This window comes from Sciurus vulgaris (assembly GCF_902686455.1).
Source record: "Sciurus vulgaris genome assembly, chromosome: 1".
Taxonomy (NCBI): domain Eukaryota; kingdom Metazoa; phylum Chordata; class Mammalia; order Rodentia; family Sciuridae; genus Sciurus; species Sciurus vulgaris.
The window spans coordinates 117,204,550-117,218,035 of NC_136461.1; the positions used below are offsets into that span (position 1 = coordinate 117,204,550).

The 13,486-nt window shown below is 48.2% G+C and overlaps 2 protein-coding genes across 3 annotated transcripts; one reads left to right on the forward strand and one right to left on the reverse strand.

Moving 5' to 3' along the window:
* Positions 1 to 1,984: 1,984 nt before the first annotated feature.
* On the forward strand, positions 1,985 to 9,299 carry TMEM79 (transmembrane protein 79). The gene is made up of 4 exons (XM_079104710.1): positions 1,985 to 2,102; positions 2,877 to 3,668; positions 3,962 to 4,175; positions 8,109 to 9,299. The coding sequence occupies exons 2-4, from the start codon at positions 2,915 to 2,917 to the stop codon at positions 8,320 to 8,322; spliced, it is 1,182 nt and encodes a 393-aa protein (XP_078960836.1). The 5' UTR covers positions 1,985 to 2,102; positions 2,877 to 2,914; the 3' UTR covers positions 8,323 to 9,299.
* Positions 9,300 to 9,439: 140 nt separating this feature from the next.
* GLMP (glycosylated lysosomal membrane protein) lies at positions 9,440 to 12,421 on the reverse strand. 2 transcript variants are annotated; one of them, XM_079104648.1, is made up of 6 exons: positions 12,245 to 12,421; positions 11,473 to 11,730; positions 11,082 to 11,282; positions 10,747 to 10,965; positions 10,014 to 10,270; positions 9,440 to 9,894 (listed from the first exon to the last, which is right to left on the reverse strand). In XM_079104648.1, the coding sequence occupies exons 1-6, from the start codon at positions 12,404 to 12,406 to the stop codon at positions 9,729 to 9,731; spliced, it is 1,263 nt and encodes a 420-aa protein (XP_078960774.1). In that variant the 5' UTR covers positions 12,407 to 12,421; the 3' UTR covers positions 9,440 to 9,728. The 2 variants fall into 2 exon arrangements, with proteins under 2 accessions (XP_078960774.1, XP_078960775.1); XM_079104649.1 differs by lacking the exon at positions 10,014 to 10,270 and having other exon boundaries at positions 12,245 to 12,414.
* Between the last annotated feature and the right edge of the window lie 1,065 nt (positions 12,422 to 13,486).

A 13,486-nucleotide genomic window follows, 5' to 3' on the forward strand; every position in this document is an offset into this window, starting at 1 on the left:
AAGTTACCAGAACCAACTCTGGGCAGCATGGCCTCTTTCCGGCTTCTCCAAGCCCTTGAGAAAAACTTTATTGACAAAGCTGTCGGGAAGTGACAACGAACTCAGGCCGCTAAAGCTAAACTGGATCTGGGCAGGTGGACTTACAGATGAGAGCTTGATTTTGCTGTGCCCTACAGTGGTTATTTGATCCATCCTTCTGCCTCTTAATCCCTACCCCCATTTGAACCAAGCCCCTTTCATATTACTGATTAGAATGATTCCAGTTGTTTCCCCCTCCCCATAACTTAGAAAAATAATGTGTAAAAGTTCCTTTGGAAAGGCCAAGCATCATATGGAGCTGAGGCTTTGGAAGACAAAGCGCCTCGACCCTTCATCTTACCCTCCCAAAGATTTCCAGCTTGCAAATCCTCTCTCACCAACCCAGCAAACATTCATTGAACACTTGCTGTCGTCTAACAACAGTACTGGGTTCTGGGAACACAGCTAGATCCTGTCCTCACCTTCACAAAGCTCAAACGATCTCAGGGATAATATTGCATAGAAATGAGAAGCCAATAACACAGCCTCGTGGTGCGCACCTGCAATCCCAAGGACTCAGGAGGCTGAGACAGGAGTATCGCAGATTCAAGGCCAATCTCAACAATTTAGGCCCTGAGCAATTTAGAAGACACAGTCTCAAGTGGCAAACACGTAGTGGTGCGCTCCTGTAATCCCAGTGGCTTGGGAGGCTGAGGCAGGAGGATCATGTGTTCAAAGTCAACCTCAACAATTTAGCGAGGTTTTAAGCAACTCAGCAAGACCTTGTCTCTAAATAAAATACAAAAAAAGGGCTGGGGATGTGGCTTAGTCGTTAAGCATCCCTGGGTTCAATAACTGGTACCAAAAAGAAAAGATAAATTAGAAGCCATTTCCTTATATTTCTGCCCCCACTCCCCATGCTCTCATTAGAAAGATCAACTTTGGCTAGGTATGTATCCCAACAGAATAGCATTTGCCTAACATGAGAGGCCCTGACTTCACAAGAAAAGAAAGATCAGCTTCTATCTAACTTGAATGCCTATTGCTTTCTAACCCTTAAACCTAAGCTATAAAGCAAGGTGTTTGGGGGTCTGTGTACACAGTATAATGGGAATATAAGTCCCCCTTATACCATTCTGCTTCTGGCTCCAGGCACTAAATCTTTCCATTCCTGAAACAGCTTTAAGTCTTTCCCACCTAGTAGCCTTTCACTTACGCTTCTGCTACCTGGAACAGTTATATACTCTGATTTCTCATTGAGTTTCAGCTCAAATGTTACCTTATCAAACAGGTTTTCCCCATAGAAATTGCCCTACTGATTGAGTTGTGAGGTTTTTTTTTTTTTTTTTTTTTTTTTCTTTTCTTTTTTCTTTTAGATGGGACTGGGGGTTGAACCCCCGGGGATGTTTTACCACTCATCTACATCCCCATCCCTTTTTATTTTGTGGCAGAGTCATATTTAGTGCTGAGGGTCTTGCTAAACTGCTGAGGCTGGCCTCAAACTTGCATTCCTTCTGCCTCCGAGTCACTGGGATTACAGACATGCACCACAACACCTGGCTGAGTCTTTTTTATTATATGTTAACCCAATAGAACATAAGCTCAAGGGCAGAGATTTTGACTGTCATCATCTTCTCTTCTGTGTCTGTGCCTAGAATAGTTCATAGCTAATAACAGATGCTTAATAAACATCTGTTGAATAAATGTACAAATACCATCTTGTTTTCTAGGTATCTTACTCCAAGAATGCTTTGGTGCATAAATTCATTCTTCCCCCTTTTGCTTTCCTGAGCTGTGAGTTCTTACACCTCTGCCCCAGGTGTTTAGAATCACAAACTTATCTCTATGCTCAGCTGCACCCCCATTTTCAGAAAGGATGACGTCTTCCACTAATGCTTTTTCTGTCGGAGGATTTCGCTGGGCGTGTCCTGCCCCTTTAATCTGGGCCCCACCTGCTCTGGTCAGACAGGTTTGGACACACAGGTAAAGGGAGGAGAGACGGAGAGAAATACTTGCACAGCCAGCAGAGAGCTGGGCAGCTCTTTTCCGGATGCTGGGGACCCTCCATCTCTCCCAGATGAAAAGTAAGAGGGTGTCATGGATCCAATGGGCAAGGGCAGGAGGGTTCTTGAGGAAGTGAGGGTGGGGAATTAGCCTCATCCAGGAGCAGTGAGATGGTGGGTGATAGGGAAAGGAGAAAAACAGGAAGAAAACATGGGACACAGCCATGTTTAGACCTGAACGTTAGAATGGGTAAACCCAGGCATGTGGACATGGGCAAGGTATGCTAGTGAGGAGTCTGGAAATTGACCAATACCTAGATTGACGATGAAAGGACCCAGTGCCCTGCTACTGCCACTCCTCAAGCCAGATTTGTCAGCAAATCACTGGTATCCGTTGTCAGGAGGGTTCCAGTGAGGGATCTGCAGGGAGAAGGGGAGGTAGGACAGTGGAGGGGCAGCCTCTCTGTTTAGGGGAAGATCATTGGTGGGAAAGAAGCTCTTGCAAAGTTTGAGACACCTCCTCTTCCTGCTGTTCCTGCACTGGAGTGGCCATGACTCCAGGGGTTTTGGTGGAGGGGGTAGAAGGTGTGGGTGGGGCTAAGGTCACAGCTGCCAGGGCCTGTGCCCCCTGACTCACCCTGTCCTGCTGGATGACATTTGATGTTGAAAGGGTGCTTCCATTTCAGCTGCTCACTACCCTTCCACCTCCCTCGTTTCAACACCTTCCTCCGCATCATGTTTTCCCTAAGTCCCAAGAGGGACTGGCCCAAGAGGCCAGCTGTCCTGGAGAGCTCCAATTCTGACACTGTCTAGAATACAGGGGCTTCTGACAGAGCTTTCCTCTGCTCCCTCCAGGATGATCTTGTGGTAGGCGCCAGAATTGAGGACCCAGGATGACAGAACCTGAGACCCTGGCCCTGCTGGAAATGAAGAGGCCTGAGACCCCGAAGAGCCCACCTCAGGCTTTGGTTCCCAATGGCCAGCAGCCAGAAGGGGAATGTGAAACTGAGTCCCCTGGAGCTGAGTCCCTCATAGTGGGCTCTTCAGTTGGATCTCCCATGGCCAGAGATGGAGCTGAAGATGGTCTAGACAGTACAGTAAGCGAGGCTGCTACCTTGCCCTGGGGAACTGACCCCCAGCCCAGTGCCCCATTCCTGGATCCCCCTGGCTGGCGGGACATTGAGCCAGAGCCTCTGGAGTCGGAGCCACCTACTAAGTCAGAGGAGCCACCTGAAGATGATGCTAACCTGCTCCCCGGGAAGGCAGCCCGGGCCTTTGTACCCATCGACTTACAGTGTATTGAGAAGCGTCCCCAGGAAGACCTCATTGTACGCTGTGAGGCAAGCGAGGGCGAGTGCCGGACCTTCCTGCCCATTCGGGCCATCCAACCAGAGCCCCTTGAGCGAAAGTGGGCTGAGGCAGTTGTGAGGCCACCTGGTCGATCCTGTGGGGGCTGTGGGGGCTGTGGAGGCCGTGAGGGGCTAAGGGCCGTGGCCTCAGTGGGAGCTGCCCTCATCCTCTTCCCCTGCCTTCTGTATGGGGCATATGCCTTCCTGCCCTTTGATGCCCCACGGCTGCCCACCCTGAGTTCTCGCCTGGTCTACACACTGCGATGCGGGGTCTTTGCCACCTTCCCCATTGTTCTGGGTGAGTCTGGGTCCTGGGAGAAGGGGCATTCAGGAAGTAGACTTGAGGGGGAAGAGCCTGCCTGGCTTGGAGAGGAGGGTTTCCCTTCATTCAGCCTGAACCCCTCAGTACCTTCCATACCTGCCACTCTGTATGTCCATCTCCTTCCAGGACCACCTCTGGCCCACTGTGTAGAGGTCTATACCTCTACACAGGCCCATGAGCCCTCTACTTTGAATCCAGCCCCAGCTTTCCCACCTTTAGCTCCTTCCTTCAGCCTATTCTGCTCCTGTGTGCTTCCCAACCCCACCCAGGGCTCCTGGTGTACGGGCTGAGCCTGTTGTGCTTTTCTGCCCTCCGGCCCTTTGGAGAGCCAAGGCGAGAGGTGGAGATCCACCGGCAGTATGTGGCCCAGTCGGTCCAGCTCTTCATCCTCTACTTCTTCAACCTGGCCGTGCTTTCCACCTACCTGCCACAGGACACCCTCAAGCTGCTCCCTCTGCTCACTGGTCTCTTTGCCATCTCGCGGTGAGTATGGGCTGGAGGTGAGCATGGGAGGGGGGTGGAGGGGGATGGTGCTAGAGGAGCCAGGCATCTGAATGTCTGTCTGGAAAGCTAGGGTCAGGGGCTTTCTGGGTTCTATATCAACCCAAATGTACACCCTGGAAAGATGAATTACTTTTTCTCTCTTTTTAAGTGGACTTAAACACATTTAATTTTATTTATTTATTTATTACTTCTTGGTACTGGGGATTGAACCCAGGAGTTCTTAATCACTGAGCCACATCCCCTGCCCTTTTTATATTTTGTTGTGAGACAGGGTCTCCCTAAGTTGCTCGGGGCCTCACTCAATTGCTGGGGTTGGCTTTTGATCCTCCTGCCTCAGCCTCCCATTGGGCGAGCTGCTGGGATTATAGGTGTGTGCCACCATGCCTGGCCTAATTTTCTTTGTTTTGTGTAGTACAGATTGAACCCAGGGCATCCCACATGCTAGGCAAGTTCTCTACCATTGAGCTCTAACCCCAGCCTTTTTTATTTTTTATTTTCAGACAGGGTCTTACTAAATTGCCCAGAGTGGCCTTGAAATTGTGATCCTCCTGGTTCAGTCTCCTGAGTAGCAGGGACTACAGGCACACACTACCATGCCCAGCCTCAGGTGTTATCTAGACCAGTGCATCCACTGTAGCCACTCCTGTACTCTTCTGTGGCACTGTAGTCAGGTAGCTTAAGATTTTAGCCTCTAGCTGAATACCAAATGCTCAATTCTTTTTAAGGCAGTCTGTTTCCATTTTTAAAGGTCCTGTTTGTTAGAAGGTTCTTTATACAGTGATAAAAACTTCTGCCCTGACTCTGACCTCCAAAATTGCCTAGGACAAATTCAGATATTTAACAATAGCTCTCAATTCCTCCCACTGTCTCTGAATGACCCTGTTCCCTTCACTGACCTGGCTCCTTCTCTCTGGGAAGGAAATTCTCCTGCTTGTGAATGAGGAGGGACCCTGGTTAAGGGTAGTCTGTCCTCTTCATACAAACTGAGGCCACATGAACTTTCATGCAGCCTCCTTATTCCCCTTTCATTCAGAGTTAGAGTCACTTGAAATCCTTAAGGGTGTTTTTTGTTGTTAATGTCCTAGGGATTGAACACAGAGCCTCACGCATGCTAAGCACGAGCTCTGCTACTGAACTATACCCCCAGTCCTGAGGATGTTTTCATATGAACTACTGTTAACCTAGAAGGCATCTTTGAATTTCTGAACCCAAATGAAAATCATTACATTCTCCTAACACATTTCCTCTGTTACTTTCAATACAGGATGCCAGGTGGCTTTAACTGCTAAAATAGTCTTCCTGTTGGGCTAAGATTAGTCTTTTCACCACCTCTGATTGTCATCTAGTATTCAGCTGTCCCACCAGCCTCCTGACCATCATGCAGCCTTGCATTTTCTCTCAATAGATTTCCCCAAGATAAATATAATCCTGCTCACATAACTCAACCTCCCATCTCTGACCTTTGAGAATAGTGGTTTCAGAAATTGGTTTAAACTGGGCACAGTAGTGCATGCCTGTAATCCCATGCCTGTAATCTCAGCATGCTTGTAATCCTCCTGAGACAGGAGGATTGCAAGTTCAAAGCCAGCCTCAGCAACTTAGCAAGGACCTGCCTCAAAATAAAAAAGTAAAAAGGGTTGGGGATATGGCTCAGTGGTTAAGTGCTTCTGGGTTCAATCCCTGGTACCAAAAAAAAAAAAAAAAAAAAAAAAGTTAGATTAAGCAGTAAGAATCATCAGGGAGCTAAATGAAAAGTGATTGTCTCATCCAGGCTTCCCATTTTACAGAGAGGAAACACAGATTGTGGGAAGAGTTGCTGAGATTGGTTAGCAACTTTGGCAGGACTAGAATCCAGGCCTTTTTCCTCTTCTATCCAGAGTCCATCTTTTTCTATTTTGGGAAAGTTCTTTAAGCATATTGTACCTGTTTCATCATCTATAAAATGGGATTGTGAGGATTAAATGAGTTAATTCATGTAGAGTGCTTAAAACAATCTGGAACTCAGTTAAGACTTGCTAAATGTGAAGTCTTATGCCAGCTGCCTCCTGGTGTAGTAGATGGGAATCATCTTCATTCCCTTTTACCTAAAAGGAACAGGAACACGTCAGTTTTGTAATACATCATGCTTCATACATTAAGAGGAAGTTGTTTTTCCCTATCCGATTGAGGAAATGCTTTTGTTGTTTGTTTGTCCTTTGTTTTTGTTTTGTTTTTGTACTGTGGATTAAACCCAGAGGTGCTTAATCACTGAGCCACATCCCCAGCAATTTTTAAAAAATATTTTATTTTCAGACAGGGTCTAAGTTGCTCAGAGCCTGGCTAAGTTGCTGAAGCTAGCTTTGAACTCGAAATCATCCTGCCTCAGCCTTATGCCCAGCTGGGGAAGTATATATTTTGAGTGGATCTTACAAGAGGAAAAATTTTGTTGTGAGTGATCTATCCCTCTTGACTTCAAGCCCTTCCTTACCATCCCCTTCTGTTTCTCTAAAACATTGGAAGAAGAGGTGATGAACAGGCTTGGATTCAGATCTTGGGGTTCAGATCATAGCTTTGCTATTTCCCAGCTGTGAATTTGGAACCCTGTGGAATCTTAGTGTCTTCATCAGCAAAAGGGTAAATACAATCAAACACACTGCAGCTGTAAAAGAATGAGGAAACTGTTTATGTACTGATATAAAATGATCGCCAAGATACATAAAATGGGGAGAACATCAACATACTAACATCTATATAGCTGGGTGTGGTGGTGCACCTGCAATCCCAGAGACTCAAGAGGCTGAGGCCAGAAGATCACAAGTTGAAGGCCAGCCTCAGCAACTTAGGCCCTAAGCAACTAAGACCCTGTCTCAAAATGAAAAATAAAAAGTTCTATTACTCAGTCATAAAGAATAAAAGAATTATGGCATTTTCTGGTACATGGATGAAGTTGGAAAATATCATGCTAAGTGAAATAGGCCAAGCCCAAAAAACCAAAGGCTGAATGTTTTCTCTGATAAATGCATGACAATATACAATGAGGGGTGGTGGCAGGGGGAAGAGAAGAATGAAGGAACTTTGGATGGTGCAGAGGAAAATGAGGTGGGAGGGGGTGGGGTATGGAAAGATAGTAGAATGAGACAGTGTTACCCTATGTATATGTATGATTACATGAATGGTGTGAATCTACATTGTGTACAACCATAGAAATGAAGTTGTACTCCATTTGTGTACAATGAATCAAAATGCAGTCTGTAAAAATAAAAAAAAATTTTAATAAAATTATATTAAGTTCTGGGGATGTATCTCAGGGGTAAAAAAAAAAAAAAAAAAGGAAAAAGAAAGGAGAACTTTTTGTTCAGACTTGGGGTGTAGAGTGCTTATCCAGTACATGCAGGGCTCTGAATTTGAATCCCAGCACCACATACACATTTTTTGTTGTATGTGCATAAAAACCATTCAATGCACAAGAAATTGGATACTTAGGGTGGGAGTCAGGGAGGAAAATAGGATGGGAACCACTGAATCTTTTTTTTGTTGTTGTTTTTTTTTGGTACCAGGGATTGAACCCAGGGGCACTCAACCACTGAGCCACATCCCAGCCCTTTTTTTGTATTTTATTTAGAGGCAGGGTCTCATTGAGTTGCTTAGGGCCTTGAAGTTACCGAATCTGGAACCATGTAAATGTATATTCCCGACTCAAAATTTTTATTGAAATTTTAAAAGTAAATAAAAGAGGGGAAGGAGATGAGATAATAGACTTACTGAGAGGGATGTAGGAAATCAAAATTAAATAATGCACTTGCAGTAATTAGCCCTGTTCTTGGCAGAAACTTTACCATTCACACCAACCCCCACCTGCCTTCTTCACTCTTCTTCCCATGTCAACTATTGCCAACTGGCTGACATACCCGACCCTTGCCATCCCCCCTGCAGGCTGATATACTGGCTGACCTTCGCCGTGGGCCGTTCCTTCCGAGGCTTCGGCTATGGCCTGACATTCCTGCCGCTGCTGGCCATGCTGGTGTGGAACCTGTACTACATGTTCGTGGTGGAGCCAGAGCGCATGCTCACTGCCTCAGAGAGCCGCCTAGACTACCCGGACCATGCACGCTCCGCCTCCGACTACAGGCCACGCCCCTGGGGCTGAGGCGCGGCCCTGCGCAGGGGCCATGCTTTTCTGAACGGAGCCCCAGGCCAGGGCTTTGTCTCCAGCCCAGGGACCTTTGTGAGAGGAACCCTGCTACTGCCCCATACGGGTATCATTCCATCAGAGTCTGGATTGACCCTTGTTCCCTCTTAGCCGCTGTTGTCCTTCACTTCTGAGGCTTGGCACAGTCATAAAAGAGGGATTTTTCTAGCAGGGAAGGAGGTTAATGTCCCTTAAGAAAGCTGAGGACACATGGTCCAGCCTATGGGGAGAGGCATGGTTCCTTCCCGAGCAAACCCCGACTGCCATTAGACCTCCCACCTCCCAAATGCTGGACTCCGCCCCATTCCTCAGCTTCATGAGGCAGCGTGCAGAGCCACATCTGAACCCTAACTTTTTCTGTGCCAGTTGAATAATCAGAGGAACTCAAGGAGACTGGAGAGACTGGCAAGAATAGAGGCTGGCATCAGAACAAATAAGAACTTTCACATTTGGTGAAATTATTGGAGTCCTGGGTTTGGTCTTCTCTGTGACTTGTCTTCAAGGCTTCTTAGTCTCAAGACTATTCTAGCTGCCCCTGTCCAGAGCTACTGCCTCTCTCTTACAATCTATATACACCCCTGTAACTTCTCACCTCCAAACATTCCAGATGTCACGCTTCCTATGAGAAGATAAGAAAGGACAGGGAAATATGGCTCCCAAGAGTGGTGTGTGGTACCTACATGTGTGGTAGCAGGGGAGTGGTTAGAAGGCACAATGGTTGATGTTAACCCAGGGCGAGTATGTGTATGTGTGTGTGTGAGAGAGAGAGAAAAAAAGAGAGGGAGAATAAATTACCACCACAGTCTGCATCTGCATTGGCTCTTTCTTCCCGTTTGTCCCTCCCCTGCCCAATCTCAAGTATCCCTTCCTTGTTTGATTCAGACTGCACCAGAAACCTTTTGGGTCCACCTGGTAGAAGATATCTGGCAGGAGCTGTGGTATCACAGGGAGGGAGAGAAGTAGGTCTGGTGAGAAAATGGGACCTCAAACAAACTTGTCTTCCAAGTTTAGCCCTTCCATTCCCTGAAACCAGCCCCAAATGAACTCAACAATATCAACATGTTGAGACTGGAACCTTGTGGAAAAAAATAAGTCTTATTTCATACCCTTCAGGGTCACTCTCATTTTAGCCTTTGAGTCTCAACCAAGGAAGTAGGATGACACAAGTAAACACCACCAAGGAGACCTTTTAGCAATAACCCTGACCCCAGCCCCTCCACAAGGTATTTAGGAGACTCCACCTGGGTTTCACAGAAAAGTGCCTTGGGAGGGGATGAAAAGTTGGAACATTGACTCTCCAACCTCCAGTAGTTCAAGGCACAGCAAGGCAGGTCCAGGAATGTCCTTCCCTCTGTCAGTGAGCCTCAATTTATGGACTGGTACTCTGAGCACTGCTTGTGGTGCAGCAGCAGGACCAGGCCTCCCCCCAGCAACATGAGCCCTGGAGCACCCAGGGCCACTGCCATGATTCCTAGGATTAGTGGGGACAAGGCATCCATGGGAGGGGAGCCCACACCCAGAAGCATTGACCTAGAACAAGAAGAGTGAGAGAAGTTAGTGGGTTAGGAGGCAAGGCTGGGAGACTGAGCCCTTCTTCACTTCAAACCCCTCACCCCAAAACCCTCAGCAGTTCACGCTCTGGCTCTCACCAGCTCAGGTAGTGTTGGTCCCAGTAGCCAGGGCCTGTGGAAGCCCCAAATGTCAGGTTGAAGGAACAGAAGTTGTTCTGAGATCCAAAGAAGGCTTGGACAATGGGTGACTGGGGGAGAGAGTATGCCAAGATGGGGTGAAGAGGAGAAGCCTGGCAGGGCAGGGCTGATTCTCGACTCCCCTGCTTCTGGGAGAAAGCCACTGGTCGCCACTGCACAAAGCCAGATGGGAGAGAGCCCCACAGCAACTGGTCCAACTGAGGAGAAAGGCAAATGAAGGAGGGTGAAAAGGAACAACCTACATCAGACTGACCCTTCTCTTCCTCCGAATTCTCAACCTCCATCTGTCACTAGCAGTGACAGTGTGCTAAGGGCAGCTAGAATCCTGAGTCCTAGGCTTGGTTATAGAACTGACAGGCTGTCTGCACCAGGGCCTTGGTTTCTCCTCTGAAGAAAGGGGCAGTTGGGCTGGACGAGCAGAGTCCTTTTGCAGCCCTGCAAGTCTGCACCAAGCTCCCACCCCTCGGACTTCAGTCCATCTGTGGAGCGTGAGTCACACTGTACTACATTTTGGCTGTCTGCCTTGAGGGTAGAGACTGAGTGGAATTCATTAAGTATAGTGCCCAGTATTTAAAGCATTCAGAGAAAGTTGCCAACTGATAAACAATTCTGAGGTCCTAATAGGGTCCTGCCTACACTCCCCATCCACCTGCCTCTTCCTTGGCAGCCTGACCTGGAAGACAGCAGGTGCATATTCATCATCGATGGAGTGCTGCTCCTGCATTGAGGGGCAGTCAGGGCTCTGCCCCACAGTGACTACTTCCAGCCCAAACAGGGAGTGGTTTCCTCGGGGAGAGGCCCCAACCAGGGCCACTTCTAGCTGGCAGGTATCAGACGTGTGTAGGAGGCGAGGGGGTTGGGCAGGACGACCAGATCTGGAAAAGGCCTGGACCTAGGAAAGAGGAGGGTAGGAGGGATGGGATGAAGACTACGTACCTGTGCTTAAACGTTTTGCCATCATTAACTCTCACCCTCATAAACCAGTCTTCTGTTTCCTCACACCCCTACCTTGAAGGCCAGGCTGCCATTAGCAAAAGCCCCAGTAGGATCATTCACAGGGCGGCCTTGAAATGTGGCACTCAGGGTGGCAGGGTCCAGTGAACCTGTGATGTTGTTCCAGGAGAACTCAGCCAAGGAATATGGAGGATATGGCTTTCCTGGGGTCTCTGCTGCCGCATCGAACATGTTGGTGTTGTCAAACTCAAGCAGCTGGGGGCGGGGTGGGTGGAATTGGGTTTGCCTCAGTCTAGCTTTCTCCTAAATCACCTGTCCCACTCCGTACCCACCCTGAGGCTCCCACATCAGAGTCTTTGCCCATTCCCAGTCCTCGATCCCTTCCTCTAATTGGGAGGAACTCTCTCCTCTGTGCTTTTTCCTTGGTCTCCCCCAGTCTCCTCACCCTGGTGAAAATAAGGGCGGAAGAAAACTGGATGCTGTCCTCTGGGAGCACCATCAGGCCCCCATCAGGCTCAGGGGACAGCAGGCGACTCCAGTTGACGTTCAGGACACTGTTGGGGGTGTTGGTGGCCACCAGCACCACTGCTGGAGGCCCGAGGCTGCTCCACACATAGTGCAGGGTAGAGTTGGTGCCCACTGCCCGGATATGAAGCAGGTTCTGGGGGAGGCCTGGCCAGCCAGGGATAACCTCCAGAGACACCTGGAAATTGGAGTAGGGGAGGCTTGAGGGAATAGGATCAGGGAGAGACATAGGCACAGGACAAACTGGAGGATGGGGGAAGGGGCTTGGGCAATTCTGGGGAAAGCATGGCATAGTGGGAGCCTAGGTGAGAGAAATGTGTGTAAGAGCAGAGGGAATCGTGGAGTAAGGGCAGAAGAGGGGTGGAGGAGAGGGGTTGTGGGTACAGCAGGATACTATGGCCCTAGGGGAGAGGAGGTCAGGGCACAGGACTGAGACGAATATAGAAATCCAAACACTTGCCTGGACCTGGGTCACCCAGGGCTAAGTCAGGGTTCAGACTTCAGAGCAGAAAGTCATCATATCTGCTCAATCCACCCCACAATCCTTTCCCATGACCCAAGGATGCCCCTCAGGTCCCACGATGTTCAAAAACACTTCTCTTTGCATTCGCCTTCCACCCCTTGGTTGCCCCTCCACCCCGGAAGGGCAGAATTTCCTGAAACCTCTATTGCTCTAGTCCCCAAGTCCTCACCTGGCGGGTCTCCTCTCCCAGAAGGCCAAGTGGAGCTGTGGACAGGAGACTCAAGAGTAGCAGGGGGCTGGGGACACGGGGACCCCAACCCCAGAGGGGTTCCCCACCACCACACATGCAGCCGGTAGCAAATTCAGTAGATGGAAGACATCGGAGAGTCATGTGACTCGGGTTCAGCTGATCCCTTTAGAGGGTGGGGCCCGGCCACACCACCAGTTCTTAAAGGAACCGCCTCCCTTAACCCTAATTTCAGCTGAGTTGGAACAGAATCAGGGAAAAAACATCATCCTCAAATGGGGTTGGCAGGCACAACATTCCAGCTCGTATGTGCAGACACATTCCTAGCCTCACCTACCCAGTCAGCCCCACTGAACAGTTACTTACAATGAGCATGATGTCTGGATTCAAGATACAAATGGGATCTGAATAATATAACTGTGCTAGGAAAGTCTGGAGAATTCCTGTGAGATGGAGTACCCCAGAGGATTCTTTTAGTCAATATTTATTGAACACTCAGGTATGCAGATTTTCATCACGAAAGAGTTCACAGTTTCATTGTGAAGATACCTGAGGAAATATATGAGAGCAATACATTTATTGGTCAAGAGGGAGGTCACACCTGGCAAATGCCTGCTTTTCGATGTTTTGGCATAATCTTAAATTATTTACTTATTTATTTATTTATATGGAGAATTGAACTCAGTTGTGCGGAACCCCATCCCTTCTTTTTTAAATATTTTTTTATTTGTCAATGGACCTTCATTTTTATTTATTTATTTATTCATAGGTGGTGCTGGGAATTGAACCCAGGGCATCACACATGCCAGGCAAGCGCTCTATCACTGAGCCACAACCCCTGCCCCTCCCCAGTTCTTTTTATATTTTATTTTGAGACAGGTCTTGCTAAATTGCTTAGGGACTCACTAAATTGCTGAGGCTGACTTTGAACTTGCGATCCTTCTGCCTCGGCCTCCTGAGCCGCTGAGTTACAGGTGTTGCCACATGCCTGGCAATCTTAATTATTTTGATTAATAAATGCACATAGTACAAAATTTGAAAGGTACTGAAGAGTATCACCTTTATTCCCTAGTAAATTGGAGCCTATACTGAGACAATCACCACTCACCATTACCAGTTTGTCTCCTCCGCTTCCCTCCCACCCTCCCTTCCTATCTTATCCTGTCTTTCCACTCTCCCCCTTGTTCCTGTGTTTCTAGAGATTTCTTTCTGTGCTTCAGAAGA

Coding starts and splice junctions, on each gene's coding strand:
- GLMP (XM_079104648.1), bottom strand. CDS start 12,406: ATGACTCTCCGATGTCTTCCATCTACTGAATTTGCTACCGGCTGCATG. Junction 11,283..11,472: donor CCGCCCTTATTTTCACCAGG/GTGAGGAGACTG, acceptor CCCCGCCCCCAG/CTGCTTGAGTTTGACAACAC. Junction 10,966..11,081: donor ATGGCAGCCTGGCCTTCAAG/GTAGGGGTGTGA, acceptor CCTCTTTCCTAG/GTCCAGGCCTTTTCCAGATC.
- TMEM79 (XM_079104710.1), top strand. CDS start 2,915: ATGACAGAACCTGAGACCCTGGCCCTGCTGGAAATGAAGAGGCCTGAG. Junction 3,669..3,961: donor CACCTTCCCCATTGTTCTGG/GTGAGTCTGGGT, acceptor AACCCCACCCAG/GGCTCCTGGTGTACGGGCTG. Junction 4,176..8,108: donor GGTCTCTTTGCCATCTCGCG/GTGAGTATGGGC, acceptor TCCCCCCTGCAG/GCTGATATACTGGCTGACCT.